This window comes from Mobula birostris, chromosome 13, assembly GCF_030028105.1.
Source record: "Mobula birostris isolate sMobBir1 chromosome 13, sMobBir1.hap1, whole genome shotgun sequence".
NCBI classification, from domain to species: domain Eukaryota; kingdom Metazoa; phylum Chordata; class Chondrichthyes; order Myliobatiformes; family Myliobatidae; genus Mobula; species Mobula birostris.
Window position 1 is genome coordinate 87,794,344 of NC_092382.1, and position 21,495 is coordinate 87,815,838.

At 45.0% G+C, this 21,495-nt stretch overlaps 1 protein-coding gene across 1 annotated transcript; it reads left to right on the plus strand.

Moving 5' to 3' along the window:
* The first annotated feature begins 14,158 nt into the window (after window positions 1-14,158).
* On the plus strand, window positions 14,159-20,962 carry LOC140207731 (uncharacterized). Its single transcript, XM_072276288.1, has 2 exons — window positions 14,159-14,241; window positions 17,924-20,962. Exon 2 carries the CDS (start codon window positions 18,335-18,337, stop codon window positions 19,484-19,486), a length of 1,152 nt encoding a protein of 383 aa, XP_072132389.1. The 5' UTR covers window positions 14,159-14,241; window positions 17,924-18,334; the 3' UTR covers window positions 19,487-20,962.
* The last annotated feature ends 533 nt before the right edge of the window (window positions 20,963-21,495 follow it).

The window sequence follows — 21,495 nt, forward strand, 5'->3', positions numbered from 1 at the left end:
AAACTTTTGTCCTCTAATTCTCAACCCATGCCCTCTTGTTTGAATCTTCCCCACCCTCAATGGAAAAAGTCTAACCACATCAACTCTATCAATCCCCCTCATAATTTTAAACACCTCTATTAAGTCTCCTCTCAACCTTCTATGCTCCAATGAACAAAGACCTAAATTGTTCAACCTTTCTCTGTAACTTAGGAGATGAAACCCAGGCAACATTTTAGTAAACCTTCTCTGTACTCTCTCAATTTTATTGACATCTTTCCTATAATTTGGTGACCAGAACTGTACACAATACTCCAGATTTGGCCTTACCAATGCCTTATACAAATCCAACATTACAGCCCAATGCACTGATTAATAAAGGCCAGCAAACCAAAAGCTTTCTTCACCATGCTATCCCTTTCTTCCCTGATCTTTTTCAACGTTTTGTGTCATTTTCACTTATTTCAAAGGACTGTGTCTCAGACAGCTGGGTTGTTGCAATGCGCTTCTAAAGTCTGACAGCAGACGAGCAAATAAACCTTCGATGGTGTAGAGTCAGAAACCAAAGAGTTACCAGCCTGAATCAGGGCTTTGGGGCTCCAGAAAGAGATGGGACCTAAAGTTTATGAAGAGGAGGAAGAGGAATCAAAACAGTAGGATGTGGCTACAAATGAAAGATCAGAAACATTTTGAAACTGTTTGATTGAAAAAAAGGTGGTTAATTTCTGCAAAATACTGGAGGAAATCAACAGATCAGGCAGTGAATGTGGAGAGGAATAAATAGATAACGTTTAGGCCGAGCCCCTTCAGCATGCCCCTCTGCTTAGTTGCTGCCTGAACTGCAAAGTTCCTCCAGCATTTTGTGTGAATGTGTCTGCATTTCCAGCAACAGCAGAATCTTGTGTTTTATATCTGCATTTGGAAGAAGGATCTACTTTGACATCAGACACGCAGAATGTTTGCTGATATGAAGTGTATTGTTTATGGGAGCTGCTTTCTGCGTTAAAAGAGCTACTGAGTCTTCTACAGAAGAAAAACCTGAAGTATGGACAACCGGTGCTTACAGAAACTTTTAATGGCACCGTGATTACCCAGAAAGCTCGCTGAAGCGCCAATCTAATGCGCAGGCGTCAGGGCTGAGGATGTTCCCGAATATCGCGCATGCGCGCAGTAAACAAAAGGAGTCGGGGTGATTGGCGCCTAAGAGTGTATCTCCGGGGAGAAAATTCAAAACCGACTGAGGGGCAATTGCTGTGAACCTTGCCACCGTGACCCGCAATCCCGGGACAGTCCTGATCTCTTCCCTCTCTCTCAGCCCCACCATCCGTACACGGGCCCCGGGGAGCTTCCGGCTGATGAGGGAATGGGAACCGATGGATCTCTCAGACAGAGCTGAGCTCCAGCTGTCTAAATGCAAGGATTAAGAACTCGGAGAAAGGGAACAAAATCTTTTACATCAGCTGTTGAGAAAATCACCTTTGTTCTACCTCTGATCACAAACAAGAGAAAATCTGCAGATGTTGAAAATCCAAGCAACACACACAAATTGCTGGAGGAACTCAGCATTAGTATTCTTTTCCATAGATGCTGCCTGGCCTGCTGAGTTCCTCCAGCTTTGTGTATGATGCTTGTTCTACCTCCTCTTGTTCTGGACTACTCTAGTCGTGAGAACATGTTTTGACCCATTCACTCTGGGTGTACAAGTAGTTCTCGCATCACAAATGTGTGAGACCCCAATGAGACAGGGTACTTCATATTGCTTGGCATTGCCATCACTGAGTTCACCACCGTTAGTCTCCTGGGGGAGGGTTCAGGGAAAATATTTATGTACAATACAGAAACTGGTGTTACCTTTGTGTATTGTGGTGACGCAAAAATTGCTGGAGAATTTGCAAGTGGGAGGAAGTGGAGTGATATTTGGAAATCTGACTTTTTAAAGCATAATTCAGCAAGCAAACCACATAGGGACAGTGTGCGAAAGCTCTGGTGAGAAAATCCTTCATTACCCGTTACAAGCCTGCTACATAGGATGTGTGAGAGTGCAGATGAACTCGATCAAGCCCAGAGGAGATCAAAGTTCTTAGCGACAGTGATTTGCCAGCTGTGAAAATGAATACCTATTTAAAATTCACTGCGCACATATTGTCACTCGGTGAAAAATGCACAGTACAAGATTTATGTGCACACTGGTCATTACAAATTAAAGGGGACATTGGTGGGAAGGTGGGGAGACCTCCAGTGTCCCTGATGCCCTCCACCTACAAGATGTGCATCCAGCTGCAGCTTGCAATCCTGCACTTTAAGGAGCTGAAGCTGGAAATGGATGAATTCCGGATCACGCAGGAGTTGGGGGGTGGTGTGGGAATAGGTATGACATGAAGAGAGGTGAGTTACAAAGAAACATAGAAAATAGGTGCAGGAGTAGCCCATTTGGCCCTTCGAGCCTGCACCGCCATTCAGTATGATCATGGCTGATCATCCAATTCAGAACCCTGTACCAGCCTTCCCTCCATACCCCCTGATCCCTTTAGCCACAAGGGCCATATCTAACTCCCTCTTAAATATAGAAACATAGAAAATAGGTGCAGGAGTAGACCATTCGGCCCTTCGAGCCTGCAGCGCCATTCAGTATGATCATGGCTGATCATGCAATTCAGAACCCTGTACCAGCCTTCCCTCCATACCCCCTGATCCCTTTAGCCACAAGGGCCATATCTAACTCCCTCTTAAATATAGAAACATAGAAAATAGGTGCAGGAGTAGACCATTCGGCCCTTCGAGCCTGCAGCGCCATTTATTATGATCATGGCTGATCATCCAACTCAGAACCCCGCCCCACCCTTCTCTCCATACCCCCTGACCCCCGTAGCCACAAGGGCCATATCTAACTCCCTCTTAAATATAGCCAATGAACTGGCCTCAACTGTTTCCTGTGGCAGAGAATTCCACAGATTCACCACTCTCTGTGTGAAGAAGTTTTCCTAATCTCGGTCCTAAAAGGCTTCCCCTTTATCCTCAAACTGTGGCCCCTCGTTCTGGACTTCCCCAACATCGGGAACAATCTTCCTGCATCTAGCCTGTCCAATCCCTTTAGGATTTTATACGTTTCAATCAGATCCCCCCTCAATCTTCTAAATTCCAACAAGTACAAGCCCAGTTCATCCAGTCTTTCTTCATATGAAAGTCCTGCCAGGAATCAATCTGGTGAACCTTCTTTGTACTCCCCCTATGGCAAGGATGTCTTTCCTCAGATTAGGGGACCAAAACTGCACACAATACTCCAGGTGTGGTCTCACCAAGGCCTTGTACAACTGCAGTAGTACCTCCCTGCTCCTGTACTCGAATCCTCTCGCTATAAATGCCAGCATACCATTCGCCTTTTTCACCGCCTGCTGTACCTGCATGCCCACTTTCAATGACTGGTGTATAACGACACCCAGGTCTCGTTGCACCTCCCCTTTTCCTAATCAGCCACCATTCAGATAATAATCTGTTTTCCTATTTTTGCCACCAAAGTGGATAACTTCACATTTAACCACATTAAATTGCATCTGCCATGAATTTGCCCACTCACCCAACCTATCCAAGTCACCCTGCATCCTCTTAGCATCCTCCTCACAGCTAACACTGCCGCCCAGCTTCGTGTCATCCGCAAACTTGGAGATGCTGCATTTAATTCCCTCATCTAAGTCGTTAATATATATTGTAAACAACTGGGGTCCCAGCACTGAGCCTTGCGGTACCCCACTAGTCACTGCCTGCCATTCTGAAAAGGTCCCGTTTATTCCCACTCTTTGCTTCCTGCCTGCCAACCTGTCTATCCACATCAATACCTTACCCCTAATACTGTGTGCTTTAAGTTTGCACACTAATCTCCTGTGTGGGACCTTGTCAAAAGCCTTTTGAAAATCCAAATACACCACATCCACTGGTCCTCCCCTATCCACTCTACTAGTTACATCCTCAAAAAATTCTATGAGATTCGTCAGACATGATTTTACTTTCACAAATCCATGCTGACTTTGTCCGATGATTTCACCGCTTTCCAAATGTGCTGTTATCACATCTTTGATAACTGACTCTAGCATTTTCCCCACCACTGATATTAGGCTCACCTGTCTATAATTCCCCGGTTTCTCTCTCCCTCCTTTTTTAAAAAGTGGGGTTACATTAGCCACCCTCCAATCCTCAGGAACTAGTCCAGAATCTAAAGAGTTTTGAAAAATTATCACTAATGCATCCACTATTTCTCAGGCTACTTTCTTAAGCACTCTGGGATGCAGACCATCTGGCCCTGGGGATTTATCTGCCTTTAATCCCTTCAGTTTACCTAACACCACTTCCCTACTAACATGTATTTCCCTCAGTTCCTCCATCTCACTGGACCCTCTGTCCCCTACTATTTCCGGAAGATTATTTACGTGCCAAACTGGGATGAACAATTGTTGTAGTTCATCCATGCGATCTTTAAATGCTTGCCATTGCATATCCACCGTCAAACCTTTAAATGTCATTTGCCAGTCTCTCTTATCTAATTCACATCTCATACCTTCAAAGTTACCCTTCTTTAAGTTCAGAACCTTTATTTCTGAATTAACTATGTCACTCTCCATCTTAATGAAGTTACACCCAAGGTGCAGGACACAGGAAACTGGGTGAGAGTCATTAAGGGGAATGAGGTTAAATAGCCATCGCAGAGTACCCTCGGTGCTATCCCCCACAACGACAGGTGGACCACTTTAGAAAGTGTTGCAGGGAATTAGTTAGGGAAACAGAACTAGAAGGGGACTAATATCCTAGGGATAAGGCTGGCTATTGCTAGTGGTGGGGGGAAGAGGTTAAACTAAAGTTTCAGTGGGGATGGGAGCCAGAATGATGGAACAGATAGTGGATAGGGTGAGTTCAATTGAATTGACTTTATTACTTGTATCCTTCATATACACGAGGAGCAAAAATCTTTGTTACATATCCATCTAAATATGCAATGTGCAATTTATAGTAATTTATAATAAATCATATATACAACAGGACAGTCAATATAACACAGAAATTCAATTGTTTCAGCATTGAATTAGTCAGTCTGATGTACTGGTGGAGGACGCTATCCCAGAGAGGTTGTTTTATTGACACCAGACAGATGTTGTTCAGACCTCAGACAAAGACAGCAATCAAATGGTTGAGCATGGTGTGACGACTGTCCTGAACTGTGTATATCACAATGCAGGAAGCATCATAGGAAAGTCAGATGAGCTCAGGGCAGGGAATTATGATATTGTAGCCATTACTGGGACTTGGTTGCACCCAACAGTCTGAGGGATTAAGAGGAACAAATTTGTAGAGGGATCGTAGACTAGGCCAAGAAACAAAGGTTGATTTAGGAAGTGATTTCAACTTTCCATATATTGACTGGGACCCCCATACTGTAAAAGGACTAGATGGGGTAGAGTTTGTCAAATATGCCCTTAATCAGTACATAGAATTCCTGACGTAGAAGTGTGCGATAAGCTATCAGGAAATGATCCAGGGCTAGTGACAGAAATTAGTGTATGGGAACACTTTGTGTCTAATGATCATAATGCCATGAGGTTCCAAGTAAATATGGAAAAAGAGAGGTCTAGACAACGGGTTGAGAATCTAAGTTGGAGAAAGGTCAATTTTGATGGTATCAGAAAGGATCTGACAAGTGTGGTTTGGGACAGGCTGTTTTCTGCCAAAGGAGTACTTGGTAAGTGGGAGGCCTTCAGAAGTGAAATTTTACAGGTGTCCAGTTTGTATGAGCCTGCCAAAATAAAAGGTAAAAGGTAACTGGTGCAGGGAACCTGGGTTTTCAGGAGATATTGAGGCGCCAGATGTTTCCTTCCTCTAAATCCCTCAGGCTGTTGGGTGCTACCAAGACTCATTAATGACTATAATATCATAATTCCACCCCCTGAGCTCAACTGACTTTTTTTTAGTTGTCTTCTGTTGGTTTCTAAAAGCTTCCCAATAGTTTTTGGTCATTATTTACCCTCTCTTTGGCTCTTATATTGGCTTTGGCTTCTCATTTCAGCCACGGTTGTGTCCTCCTGCCTTTCCAATGCTTCCACTTCTTTGGGATGTATCTATCACTCAGCTCCTGAATTGGTCCCAGAAACTCCAGCCATTGCTGCTCCATTGTCACTCCTATCTTATCCCTTCCAAACAGGTTTGTCCAGCTTCTCTGTCATAGAAACATGGAGATGTTCAGGACAGAAGCAGGCTATTTGGCCCATCCAGTCAATGCTGAAAAAACATTTAAGCTGTCTAATGCAAGTACCTGCACCGGGACCATCGCCCTCCATACCCCTACCATCCAGGTACCTATCAAACTTCTTTTAAATGGTGAAACCGAGCTCGTATTCACCACTTGTGCTGGCATCTCATTCCACACTCTCACGACCATTTCAGTAAAGAGTTTTTCCACATGTTCCTGTCAAATTTTCACCTCTCCCACGTACCCATGACCTCTGGTTGTCGTCCCACCCAACCTCAGTGGAAAAAGCTGCTTGCATTTACCCCATCTATACCCTCAAAATTTTGTATACTTCTAGCAAATCGTCAAAGCTATGTATACTTTCCCTGTTTATGTTTAGAGCCTTTTTTAGATGTATAAGATGATGAGGGGCATTTATTGTGTGGACAGCCAGAGGTTTTTTCCCAGGGTGGAAATGGCTAGCATGAGTGGCATAGTTTTAAGGTGCTTGGAAATAGATACTGAGGGGGATGTCAAGAGAAAGTTTTTTTACACAGAGAGTGGTGGTGCTTGGAATGCACTGCCAGCTATTTGTGTGAGAGTTGTTCAGTTACTGTGGGGCCAGGAACCCATGCAGTTCAGTGGGAACAAGGAATAATACCAATAGACAGAGTCAAACTCAGCCAGGTCATAGATTGGAGACAGTAGAAATGCTCCATTCTTAGAGAGACAGGAAGAGCATCAGAGAATTCGATGGTCATTCCAGATACCAGCGCTGTGCCCAGTTAGAAGGTGATTTCTCTCCCCAGCTTGGGTTGAACCTCTCTGTAACAGTGTGTTGTCAGATCATACCTGGTCAACTCAAGTGATCTCGTCTGAAATACTGTCCTTCACCCATTGATGGATTTTGTAAATTTTTTTACAGGTTAAAAATGACAAGGAGTTTGTCTACGGGAATCTCGAACACAACACGCCATTTTTGCTGTCTCTGTCCAGATATTTAAGAAGTGGAGGAAGGGATTCACTCGATCATCCTTCCTGCTCAGACAGTGGGGAGGGATTCCCTCGATCATCTGACCGACTGGCACACCCGTCATTTTACACAGGGGGGAACCCGTTCATCTGCTCAGACAGTGGGAATGGATTCAGTCGGTCATTTCAACTGAAGGTACATCAGCAAGTTCACACTGGGACAAGGCCATTCACCTGTTCTGTGTGTGAGAAGGGATTCAGTCGGTCTTCCCACCTGTGGACACACCAGTCAGTTCACACTGGGCAGAGGCAAGTCATCTGCTGAATTTTTGGGGAAGGATTCACTCGGTCATCTGACCTAATGGCTCACCAGCGAATTCACACTGGAGAGAGGTCGTTCACCTGCTCAGACTGTGGGAAAGGATTCACTTGGTCATCCCAACTGAAGGTACATCAGCAAGTTCACACTGGAGAGAGGTCGTTCACCTGCTCAGACTGTGGGAAGGGATTCACTCAGTCATCCACCCTAAAGGCCCACCAGCGACTTCACACTGGGGAGAGGCCGTTCACCTGCTCATTCTGTGGGAAGGGATTCACTTGCTCATCTAAACTGAAGGTACATCAGCGAGTTCACACTGGGGAGAGGCCGTTTACCTGCTCAGACTGTGGGAAGGGATTCACTTTGTCATCTCAGCAACTGAGACACCAGTCACTTCACACCGGGGAGTGGGCATTCACCTGCTTAGATTGTGGGAATGGATTCACTCGGTCAGACTACCTACTGGTACACCAGTAAGTTCACACTGGGGAGAGGCCGTTCACCTTTTCAGACTGTTGGAAGGGATTCAGTCGGTCATACAATCTACTGGCACACCGGTCAGTTCAGACTCAGGAGAGGCCATTCACTTGCTCAGAATGTGGGAAGAGATTCACTGGGTCATCTCAACTACTGAGACACCAGCGAGTTCACAAGGTCCGATCCCCTACTAAGAGTTAAGGAAGAGGTTCTCTCAGCCAAATCAACCATCATTGAGTTCCCACTGGGGAGAAACTGTTCACTGCTGTGAATGTGGGAAGTGATTCACTCAATTATCCAACTTTGTGACACCTTACGGGGTTCACACTGGGGAGAAAGTTTCAGTAAGCTGCATGCTGGATATTTATTCATCACCATTGCTGAATGCTATTTCAAGAGTGTCTGTCGGTGTTGAACTGTGTAATTATTGCTGCTGCTCAGCACACCCAGTTCTGCACCCTGGTCACTGGGCATGGGAGGAGTTTCTTCTGCTGCACATTCACCTTTCATGGGACTGGAGTTTAATATTCTGGATCTGAGATAAACAAATCAGTTCTATTTTAAACTCTGTCTCTGGTACTTAGTGAATTTACAGCACAACTAGTGTACAGTAGAGAGTCAACTCAGGCCGGCTGGACCCTGCCAGTGATTCAGTTCCACGACAGTGTTTTTAAATCCGCCCCTGTTGTTCATCTCTCGCTCTCCCTGTGGTGATGGGTTCCAAACAGTCACCACTTTGTGGGTGAAGAGGTTTCCTTGAATTTTCTGCAGACTGAAGAAGTCGAGCTGACTGCAGTTCTGTCTGAGATGTTCTTCGCCCCTCTAATCTCTGGGTTGAGGAAGAATGACATTGGGAGGTAACCTTATTCAGGGCTCATTTCCACATTATGGGTCATTTTCCCTGCTTGTAAAGGGTTGTTAGAAAAAAAACACTGTCCTCTAAAGATTTAAAGCAGAATGGGAAACCATCAGTTGGATGTTCAACAAAGCAGGGTCAGAAACCAGAGGCTGGTCTAAACAGGGCAAAGTTTTGGGCTCTGGACGATGGTCGGGGTAAGAACGTACGATGAGGAGAAGGGAATCAGCAGCGGGGTGTGGCAAAGAATGACAGAGTAACAACGTTTGGAAACTGATTGGCAGAGAAAATAATTTGGTTGCCTGACTGATGACACAAGCAATGCCTGTGGTGAGGTGCTCCACTGGTCGAGGACATGTATGTGTTGAGAATGGCTTTATCTACTGAGGGAGTTGTTCCTGCTTGTTTATCATGTAATATTATATCCGGATGGTTATTTTAAATTATCCTATCAGTAGTAATGTATTGATTATCATATAAATTGTGAGATTCTCTCCCTAACTGAATCAGGCTTGAATTTATGGTGCCTTAATGAAGTTACGGTGGTCATTCATGAGTAGGTATTTTAAAGCAAGATTTTGTTGAATATTTGCCACTTGATTGTACCTGCATAAGTAATCAGATTGAGTTAAACAGCTGCAGGATCCTGGAACGTGTTGGATTGTGTCTGGTTTCTCTTGGCAATTTCTGCATTTATTGCCTTGTTTGTTTGTTTGTTTGTTTTTCTTTTTGTTAACCACCTTGTCCAGTATTTCTGCAAGGAAACCCTCTGTTTCTGGGAAGAGGTCTCCAACTCTCAGTCAGGTGCTCGATGCTTCCTAGTCAACATCTCGTCTGCTCAGATCATTGGGATGTCTCCCATGGAGGGTATACTCATTCCACTGGTTAACTTTTTCTTCCATAGATTCATTTTTCTCAGTTGGCCTCTCATTTAAGTTTTCTCGTCTGTATCTCTTATCACAATTGCATATACACACATGGAGCACTGAATCCTGTTATTTTTTGATGAAAATATATACTTAGAAGTTTTCTCTCACTGTTGTGTTATTTTCTTTTTTTCATGTGTGTTATTCTTCCTCCTTCTATCCAGGGTAGTGTTAATCTAAGTGGGTTTCAGTGTAAATAGACTTTTCTAAATTTGTCATTTCGGTTCTTATTTATCTTTGTAAATTTTTACTGATTGAAATGGGACCAAGATATTTTCATTAAAAAGTCAATGTTGGTATTGATGAAAGTGTTTATTGCCTTTGTTGTATTTGTTAACTATTGAGCTCTGTTTGGCAGGTTTTTTAAGCCTTGAACTAAATTTTGCCAAAGGTTTTCCCTATTTTGCACTACTTTCTATTACTTTGGCTTGTTGATTTTCCAGATACGTGGGTATCAAGAGTCCCAAAAAGGGTCTTGGCCCGAAATATTGATTCCCATCCATAGATGCTGCCTGACATGCTGTGCTCCTCCAGCACTTTGTGTGTATCTCTCCAGATTGCTAGCATCTGCAGGTCCTTTTGTTTCCCAGATACTTACATGTTTCTTGAAAGAACAAGCCACGAACAAGCCGGTAGTGGGGTTGTGTGGCTCTGTTGGTAAAATATTAAATAAAATCATTAGAAAGACATGGCATAGAGTTGGAAGGTGTACAATCTGTGGATAGAATTAAGGAACAGCAAATGTAAAAAAAATCCCTGATGGGAATTGTATAGAGACCTCCAAACGGTAGTGAGTATGTGGTCCACAAATTACAATGGGAGATAGAAAGTGCGTGCCAAAAGGCCAATGTTACAATAGTCATGGGGGATTGTCATGCAGGTGATTAGGAAAATTAGGATCGTGTTGGTCTCAAGAGGAGGAATTCCTGGAATGCCTTCAAGATGCCTTTTTTTAAGAACAGCTGTTGGTTGAGTCCACTTGGGGATCAGCTGTTCTGTACTGGGTGTTGTAATGAACCAGACTTCATTAGGTCACTTTAAGTTCGAAGAACGCCTCGGGGCAAGTGATCTTAATCTGATCAAATTCACCCTGACATTAGAGAAGGAGAAGCTAAAGTCAGATGTGGAATAAAGAGAATTAGAGAGGCATGAGAGCAGAATTGGTCAAAATTGGTTTGAAAAGAACATGGGCAGGGATGAAAACAGAAAGAGCAGTGATAGCTGCAATTTCTGGAAGCAATTCCGAAGGCACAGGATCTATACATCACAGAGAGGAAGTAGTATTCTGAAGGTAAGGTGACAAAACCGTGGCTGATAAGAAAAACCAAAGACAACATAAAAACCAAAGAGAGAGCATGGAGCAAAAATTACCAGGAAGTTAGAGGATTGGGAAGCTTTTAAAAACCAACAGGATGCAACTAAAGTAATTAAGAAGGAAAAGATGGAATACATAGGTGAGCTAGCCAGTAGTGTTAAAGAGGATACCATTTTTTTCTTCAGGTACATATGGTGTAAAAGAGAGGTGGAAACCACTGGGAAATGATGCTGGAGAGGTAGTAATGGGGTGGGGGTGCAAGGTGATGGCAGATGAACTGAATAAGTATTGTACATCACTCTTATCTGTCGGAGACACTGGCAGGAATATGAAAGTCCCAGATGTCAGTGGTCAGAATGTGTAAAGTTACGTTACTCGGGAGAAGTTTCTTGGGAAACAGAGATGGTCTGAAGGTAAATAGATCACCTGGACCAGATGGTGTTCACCCCAGAGATCTGAAAGAGGTGACTGAAGGGATGTGGAGCCATTAGCAATGATTTTTCGAGATCTTACCCCCACCATCCGAAATCTCCTCTCCTCACCCACCCTCCCAACTCCAGTCCTGTCCCCGCTTGCAGGGCAACAGTCTGCCGGTGTTTGCCCCCAATGTGGTGAATCGCCACCACCGTGGGCTCAGACATTTCCACAGATGAGCCCCTCCTGTCCCCACCGGGACAAACATCCTGTCCGCCCCCTCTCTCACCGTCTTCATCCTCTCCCTCCCCGGGGAACCGGCATCAAACCGACGGGCCGAGCGGTCTCCTCCTACCTCTCAGCGATACATCAGACTCCGGCCGCAGGAGACGCTTCACAAACGCCCCAACTTCCCTCGGAGGGAAATGGAAATAAATCAGAAAGCGGACATTTACTTTGGGTTTGTTCCTCTTTGAGAAGAGATGTCAGCGGGGTAACGCCCTCTCGGCTGGTCCGCCTCCGCTATTGGACGTAAACAGTGATTGACATCGCTTCCGGCCAATGACTACAGCGCAGCAGAGGTGCGGGGTGGAGGGGTCTCGTGGTCGGTAGCTCAGCCGTTAAACTGTTTCAGCGCGAGCACAGCAGCGCGTGTGTGACGTCAGGTACGCGCGAGGGGAAACCATATGTGACGTCAGGCGGGTGGGGGTGCGCTTGTAATTAAAAACACCTGAATGGACGTTTCTTATGATTTCAGCGGGACAACAACATTAATCACGGGTTTCATCACTGAATCCAGTGTTGTGAGATGTAAAGTCCCTGTTATGTGTCCGGCTGTGCCGTGTTGTTGGTGGAGTGGGCAGCGTGGTGTTTGTCTCGATTCGGGTCACAACACCAGAATTGCCAGCGGGGTCCACACACAGTGTGTTAGTGACCAGAAAACCTCTCGTCCCTGCAGTCTCTGTCTCCTGGTAAACTCAACACCCTGACAATGTGGATCATAGACACCCCTTCCTCACCCGCTCCGTTTTAATTCAGATATTTCCCCCCTTCCTTCTCAGTCCTGAAGGAGGGTTCAACTGGGTACGTTGACTGTGCATAGATGTTGCCAGACCTGCTGGGTTCCGCCCAGCATTTTGTCTGAGTTGATCTGGATTTCAAGCATCTGCAGACGTGTTTGTGATTTATCTCTCCGTTGTCCCTCCCGCCTCCAGCCACGGGTGGCGCTGCATGGTCCTCCGGCCACGGGTGGCGCTGCGGCGAACCTCCTGGTAAACGCAGGCGCAGTGCCAACCGCAGCTGTTGCCTTTGCCGGTGTGTCTGCCGTTCAGGCGGCGGTGAGTGAGTGGGTTATTCCTGGAGTGCGTGAATCGGGGGCCTGCTGCAGTGGGAAAGGGCCGGGACCGAGTTCTGCCGGTCGTCCCGCAGCCCCGGTTTTAGCTTTGCGCCCGAGCCCGGGCTGTGGGATCAGTTCGTTGTGGTTCCCAGGCTGGGAGGGGGTTCGGGGTGAAGGGGATCTGTCGGTGTGTGGGTAGAGGTTATGGGTGGACTGTGGGTGTGGGGTGAGTGGTTGGAAAGATGTGGGACCGTAGTCGGGTGGGGGGAGGATGGGGTTGCTGTTGTGAGAAAGTGGGATGATCGGACGTTCCGTGACCCGGGTCAGATAAAGTTGTAAACAGGGGAGGATCTGCTCCGTTGTATCGGACGCTCGGGTATCCGTTCAGTGAGCAACAATTCTCTCTTCATATGAATTACTGTCTAATCTTGCTGTTAACATTGTGTTTGTTACAAAGCCCCAGAGTCTGGGAAGAGCTGTCACCGTCATGGGCTGTTGGTGCAGATTGGGATGGCGGTGGGGTGTCAGTGACCTCTGTATCAAAGAGGGACACGGGGGTGTTCAGTCTCCTGTGAGATATAAATGTCCACACAGTGGGTTCTGGTCAGTATGCACATCTGGAGTTTGTAAGGGGAAAGGGAGAAAGGAAGGGGCTGAGGAGAAGAGTTTTAAGCAGAGAAGCGGGGTGGAGGGGTACAGGAGTTGTCTGATAGATCATTTTAATTGTTTTTGTTTTATATAATCTCACAGATGGTGACTGAGGAAGAAGCTTGTTGAGGGAGGCTACCCGGGGGTGAGCAGGTCACACATGGTATCAGGAGAGTGACAGTGATGTGATTTCCTGTGTCACGGGTACAGACAGTCATCTCAAGTGAGGGGTTTGTGTGGAGATGCAGCTTCCCTGGAGGTGGAGGAAAGAGGACACACCAACAGGTGGAACCAGCTGTGGGAAGACATGGTTTGTCAGGTTTGACGATGAGCTGAATGTACCATAACCTTCAGACTGAATCAGAAAACCATTCTGAGGGTATTTGAAATGTCAGAATCAGGGGAGATGTGATCACATGTGCAGAGGGCAGGGGTTGTGTCTCCATCAGACCCTCAGAGAGATGGTTCAAGTTACAATGTGCAGGGATGAAAGCACAGTGTTTGGGGCCAGATTTAATCACTGATTCTGACACAGTGAGAGGGTTAGTTTTGCTGTAAGGAAGCAACATTAATGAAAGACGACACAGGAACTTCATCAATTGCCAGTTGTTTAGCAGAAGTGACCAATCTGTATGTTACCCTGACAGAAACAGATATTCACAGGGGTGTGGGGTTTTGAAATCAATGCCTTGCGGTGCCACCATCATTAATTTGTCGTGTCCGGAGTGGTGGATCACACAGCACGGAAACAGGCCTTGATCTCCATGTGCTCCACTTCCTTGTCTTTGGTAAATATTGATGTAAAGTACTCTTTATCAACTTCAGCCATATCTTTTGTATCCAACCAAATGCTCCCCTCCCCCTTTGTCCTTGAGTGGTCCCACACTCTCCCGTGTTATCCTCTTGCTCCTGATGTATGTAAAGAATGCTTCAAGATTCTCTTTAATCATACTTGCCAAGGAGTTTTTATGGGCCGTCATGGCTTTCTGAATTCTCCTCGAGTTTTGCTTTTATTTCTGGAAGTTCATTTCTGGCTTCATATTAATCCTCCATGTCTCTGTTTGATTCTGGCTTCCTAAGCTTTCCCTACTTTCCATTTTATTCTGGACTGCATTCACGACATCCTTGCACGCTCTCTATCTGTGCTGGGTTAAGAGCTGGTGCTCTCAAGGCAATGGCAAACCCCTGCTATAACTTGCCTTGTATGTGATTTCCCAATACGTGTAGAAGGAAATCGTCCGCTAACTGGAAATAATTCCAGATGTGACGTACCTTTCCTCATCTGCCTCAGGATAACAAACATCTCCTCTTCTTTAATCTGTACAGGGACCAGGATGTTAATGCCACTTTCCCACACTTCCATAGACTCTGTGTCCATCTCCTGAGTAAGTATTTCAGATCTTTCCCGTCTGCTTTGGTTCCAAACGTGGATTACCATTCTGGTCATCCAGAGGACCAATTTTGTCCCTTGCAATACTTTTGATCTTAATCTATCTCTAGAATCCCTTAGGATTACCCTTCATTTTTTTTTTCTGTGAGGGCAACCTCATGCCTTCTTTTTGACATTCTGATTTATTTCTTATGTGTTCTCTTGCATTTCTTATACTCCATAAGAACCTGCCTGCCTGTCCCTGTGATGCAACTCCATTTTGTGCTTCACCAGGGACTCAATATTTCTTGCAAACCAAGGTTTTTTACAGTTTCTATCTTTACATTTTATTCTGACAAGTACATACCTGCTTTGTACTTTCAAAATTTCGCTTTGAAGGCCTCCCATTTACCAAGCACGCCTTTGCCATAAAGCAGCCTGTCCCAGTCCACAGTTGCCAGATCCCAGAGTCATAATTCCAGGTGTTGATCCATGCCCTGAACACATCCACCTTTCCTACGCTGCTCCCTGTATTGAAATATACAGGATTGAGCATATTCACTGCACCATGCTCAACTTTTTCATTCCTGACTTGTCTGAGGACTGAACAGCATCTGTATCCACACCACCTCCACTATCTGTTCTGTTATTCAGGCTCCCATTTCCCTTGCAACTTCAGTTTAACCATCTCCCCTCATCCACCCACCTCCGACCATGCAGCTGTATTACCCCTTTGGCTTTCATCTCCCAGATCAATAAAAAGGAGGCACATACCAGGTACAGGCAGATAGGAACAAATGGGGTACTTATGAGATACAGGAAATTCAAGTGAACACTTATGAAAGAAATAAGAGAAGGCATGAGGTTGCCCCAGCAGACAAGGTGAAGGAGAATCCTCAGGGATTCTGCAGATATGTTAAGAGCAAAAAGATTGCAGGGGACAAAATTAATCCTCTGGAAGATCAGAATGGTAATCCATACAAGGAGACCAAATGGATGGGGGAGATTTTTTTTTTTTGCATCCGTATTTACAAAGGAGATGGACACAGTCAACAGAAGTGAGGCAAGGCAGCATCAACTTAATGGCCCCTGTACAGATTACAGAGGTGGAGGTGTTTGCTGTCCCAAGGCAAACTACCATGGATAAATACCCAGGACCTGACAAGTTGTTCCATGGGACCCTGCGGAAGACAAGTGCAGTAATTGTCGGGGCCCAAGCACAGATATTTAAATTAACCTCAGTGACGGATGAGGTACTGGAGGATTGGAGGACAGCATCTGTCCAAGAAAGGCTCTAAAAATAAATGAGGAAATTCTACTTTGGTGAGCTCGACATCAGTAGTGTGAAAGTTATTGGAACGTGTGTGCAGGAACTGGATGTATAAGTATTTGGATAGATGAGGACTGATTAAGGATAGGCAGCATGGCTTTGTGCATGGTAGGTCATGTCTAAATAACCTTATAGAGTCTCTCGAGGAAGGTATCGGGAAAGTGGTTGAAGGCAAGGCAGTGGATGTTGTCGACATGGACTTTAGCAAAGCGCTTGACAAAGTCTCATATGGGAGGTTGGTCAAGAAGGTTCAGTCACTCAGCATTCAAGATGAGATAATAAATTGAATGAGACACTGTCTTTGGGAGAAGTCAGAGTGTGGTAGCAGATGGTTGCCTCTCTGACCGGAGGCCTGTGATTAGTGGTGTGCAAAAGGGATCAGTGCTGGATCTGTTGTTTGTCATCTATATCAGTAGTCTGGATGATAAAATGGTTCGCTGGATCACCATGACACCAAGACTGGGAATCTAGTGGACTGCGAGAAGACTATCATGGCTTGCAGTGCGAACTGGACCAGCTGGGAAAAATGGTTTAAGAAATGGAAAATGGAATTTAATGCAGACAAGTGCGAGGTGTTGTGCTTTGGTAGGACCTACCAGTGTAGGTCTTACACAGTGACTGGTCAGGCACTGAGGAGTGTTGTTGAAGAAAGGGATCTGGGAATACAGATCTATATTTCACTGAAAGTGGTATCACAGGCAGATAGGGACAGAACGAGAGATTTTGGCACCTTGGCCTTCATGAACCAAAGTACTGAGTACAGGAGATGGATGTTTTGTTGACGTTGTACAAGACATTGGTGAGGCCTAATTTGGAGTATTGTGTGCAGTTTTGGTCACCCACCAACTGAAAGATATAAAAGCGGTTGAAAGAGTTCAGAGATAATTCACAAGGATGTTGCCAGGTCTGGAGGAATTGGGTTATAAGGAAAGATTGAACAGGTGAGGACTTTATTCCTTGGAACGTAGAAGATTGAGGGGAGATTTGATGGAGGTGTACCACAATTTTGAGGGTCATTGATGGGGTAAATGCAAGCTGGCTTTTTCCACTGAGATGGGGTGGGACTACAACCAGAGGCCATGGGTTAAGGGTGAAAGGTTATGTGGAACAAGAGGGGAAACTTGTTCATGGAGACGGTCATCCAGGTGTGGAATGGGCAGCCAGCACTAGTGGTGCTTGCGAGCTCAATTGCAACATGTTAGAGGTTTGTATAGGTAACTGGATGGTAGGGGTATGGGAGTAGGAAGTTTAAGTAGCTTGACACAAACTAGATGGGCCAAATGGTCTGTTTCTGTGTTATACTTTTCTATGACTGTGACAAGAATCTTAAATAATACTAATATTCACTCTAATTCCTTTTAACAGCTGTGCAGACCAACCATACATCTGAGTAGGAGATATTTACATGGCGTTAAAACTGTGGGACTTTAAATTAACAGTAAATAGAAGAAAATCCCAGCTGCACGTTAACAAAGGCTATTTGTGTGAGAGTGTTTCAGTTACTGTGGGGCCAGGAACCCATGCAGCTCAGTGGGAACAGGGAATAATACCGATGGAGAGAGTCAAACTCAGCCAGGTCACAGATTGGAGATGGCAACAATGCCGCATTCTTATAGAGACAGGAGGAGCATCAGAGAGTTTGATGGTCATTCCAGATACCAGCATTGTGCCCAGTTAAAAGATAATCTATCTCTTCAGCTTGGCAACTAAAGTGATCTCAACTGAAATGTTGTTCTTCACCCATTGATGTATTTTGTAAATCTTTTTACAGGTTAAAAATGACAAGGAAATTGTGCATGGGAATTCAAACATAACAAATCAGTTTTGCAGACTCTGTCAAGATATTTAAGAAGTGGAGCAAGGGATTCAATCAACCATCCTTCCCATTCAGACTGTGGGAAGGGATTCACTCGATCATCTGACTGACTGGCATGCCTGTCATTTTGCACAGGAGAGGCCATTCACCTGCTCATTAGGCAGTGGGATTGGATTCACTCGGTCATCTGAACTGAAGCTACATCAGCAAGTTCACACTGGGCTGATAGGTGTGTTCATCTGCTCTGTGTGTGAGAAGGGATTCAGTCGGTCTTCCCACCTGTGGACTTGCCTGACAGTTCACACTGGGCAGAGGCTGGTCATCTGCTGAATTTCTGGGGAAGGATTCACTCGGTCATCTGACCTAATGGCTCACCAGCCAGTTCACACCGGGGAGCGGCCGTTCACCTGCTCGGACTGTGGGAAGGGATTCACTTGCTCATCTAAACTGAAGGTACATCAGCGAGTTCACACTGGGGAGAGGCCATTCACCTGCTCAGATTGTGGGAAGAGTTTCACTCGGTCATCTGATCTACTGACACATCAGTCAGTTCACACTGCAGAGAGGGATTTCTCCTGCTCAGGTTGTGGGAAGGGATTCACTCGGTCATCCTACCTACAGAGACACCAGTCAGTTCACACCGGGGAGAGGCCATTCACCTGCTCAGACTGTGGGAAGACATTCACTCAGTCATCCCACCTACAGATTCACCAACGAGTTCACACTGGGGAGAAGCTGTTCACCTGCTCAGACTGCGGGAAGGGATTCACTCAGTCATCCAAACTACTGGTACACCAACGAGTTCACACTGGGGAGAGGCCGTTCACCTGCTCAGACTGTGGGAAGGGATTCACTCAGTCATCCTCCCTATTGGCACACCATTCAGTTCACACTGGGGAGAGACCGTTCACCTGCTCAGTCTGTGGGAAGGGATTCACTCGGTCATCTGATCGACTGAGACACCAGTCAGTTCACACTGGGGAGAGGCCGTTCACCTGCTCAGACTGTGGGAAGGAATTCACTCGGTCATCTGAACTACTGGTACACCAGTCAGTTCACACTGCGGTGTGGCCATTCACCTGCTCAGTCTGTGGGAAGGGATTCACTCGGTCATCTCATCTACTGAGGCACCAGCGAGTTCACACTGGAGAGAGACCATTCACCTGCTCAGACTGTGGGAAGGGATTCACTCAGGCATCTCACCTACTGACACATCAGTCAGTTCACACTGCAGAGAGGGATTTCACCTGCTCAGTCTGTGGGAAGGGATTCACTCGGTCATCCAACCTACAGAGACACCAATCAGTTCACACTAGGGAAAGGCCATTCACCTGCTCGGACTGTGGGAAGACATTCACTCAGTCATGCCACCTACAGAGTCACCAGCGAGTTCACACTGGGGAGAAGCTGTTCACCTGCTCAGACTGCGGGAAGGGATTCACTCAGTCATCCTCCCTATTGGCACACCAGTCAGTTCATAATGGGGAGAGACCATTCACCTGCGCAGACCGTGGGTAGGGATTCACTCAGTCATCTTATCTCCTGACACACCAGTCAGTTCACACTGGGGAGAACGTATGATGAGGAGAAGGGAATCAGCAGTGGGTCGTGGCAACGAATGACAGAGTAGCAACATTTGGAAGCTGATTGACAGAGAAAATCTTGCAGTTGTCTGACTGATGACACAACCAATACCTCTGGTGAGGTGTTCCACTGGTCGAGGAACATGTGTGTGTTGGAAATGGTTTTATGTATTGAGGAAGTTGTTCCTGCTTGTTTATTCTCTAATATTATATCTGGATGGTTATTATAGATTGTCCTATCTGTAATAATGTATTGATTATCATATCATTTGCAAGATTTGTAAGAAAATATAATAATAATTATTACAGGTTTACAAACCCTCTGTAGACAAAGCGTCTCGGCCCTGAACATCGACTGTACCTCTTCCTGTAGATGCTGCCTGGCCTGCTGCGTTCACCAGCATTTTGTGTGTGTGTTGTTTTTTGGCGAATGATATTTACCACTTGATTGTACCTGTGTAAGTAATCAGATTGAGTTAAACTGCTGCAGGATCCTGGAATGTGTTTGATTGTGTCTGGTTTCTCTTGGCATTTTCTGCATGTATCATGATGTTTGCTTCTCTTTTATGTACTTTTGATTATTTTTAATGTTAACCTGAGTTTCTGCAAGGAACGTTTCTTTCTGTGAAGAGGTCTCCAACTTTGAGTTGGCTGTTCAATGCTTCTTTGTCAACAGCTAGTCTGCTCAGATCGTTGGGCTGTCTCCCATGGAGGGTCATACTCATTCCACTGGTTAACATTTTTTTTCCATAGTGATAATTCATTTTTCTGAGATGGCCTCTCATTTAAGTTTTCTGTTGTGTACTTCATGTCAAAATTGCATATGCTCACATGGAGTGCTGAATCCTGCTTTTCTTTAAACAAAATATATATTTAGGAGTATTATCTGACTGTTGTGTCAGTTTTTAATGTCTGTAATTCCTCATCCTCCATCTGTCCTAGGTAGTGTTGATCTAACTTTGTTTCAGTGTTTTCTAAATTTGCCATTTCAGTTCTTATTTTTCTTTGTAAATTTCCATAACATATCGGAACGGGACCAAGATATCTTTTTCTGAAAGAATACGTTAATATGGGTATGGTGAAAGTGTTTATTGCCTTTGTTGTATTTGTTATACTATTGAGCTCTGGTTGGCAGATTTTCATAAGACTTGAAGTAAATTCTGTCCAATGTTTTCACTATTTGATACTGTTTTCTATTTTCTTGCTTGGTGATATTCCAGATATCTGGGTATCAAGAGCCCTGATGAGGGGTCTTGGCCCGAAACATTTATTCCCAGCTCTTGATGGTGCCTGACTTGCTGAGGTCCTCCAGCACATTGTGTATATTGCTCCAGATTCCCAGCATCTGCAGTGTCTCTTGTGTCCCATATACTTGTATTTTTCTCGAAAGGAGAGGGGTTGATAGATTCTTCATTGGTCAGGGCATGAAGAGATACAGGAAGAAGGCAGGAGATTGGAGCTGAGATGAAAATTTGATCAAACATGATGAAATGGTGGAGCAGACTCGATGGGTCAAATAACCTAATTCTGCTCCTACGCCTTTTGGTCTCATGTTTCATATTCATCTCTGGGTTGTATTGTACCTTACTGATCTGTTTCATATTCCACCAGCTGTATTGCAACTTTCATGTTTTATTGCTCTGCACCGATGCTGTCCAATGTTCATGTTTACATTTTTAGAAATGATTAAGGTCCGTCTATAGAAGGTTTGTAAACCTATAATAAGTATTACTATATTTTCTTGTTTCTCAGCTCCAGCTGATAAAACTTGAGGTACAGACATCATGAAGCACACTGATTTCTCAGTTTTCTAGCAACTTGTCTGCTTAAATCGCAGGGTTGTCTTCTATGGTGGGATGAGTGGTTAAATTGATCTTCTATCGTGACCATTTCTTCATTTTCTTAATTGTGTTTTTATTTCAGTGTAGTGATGTTTAGTTCTTT

What these genes read in the sequence shown, in the direction of transcription:
- LOC140207731 (XM_072276288.1), top strand. Translation starts at nt 18,335, where the DNA reads ATGGCTCACCAGCCAGTTCACACCGGGGAGCGGCCGTTCACCTGCTCG.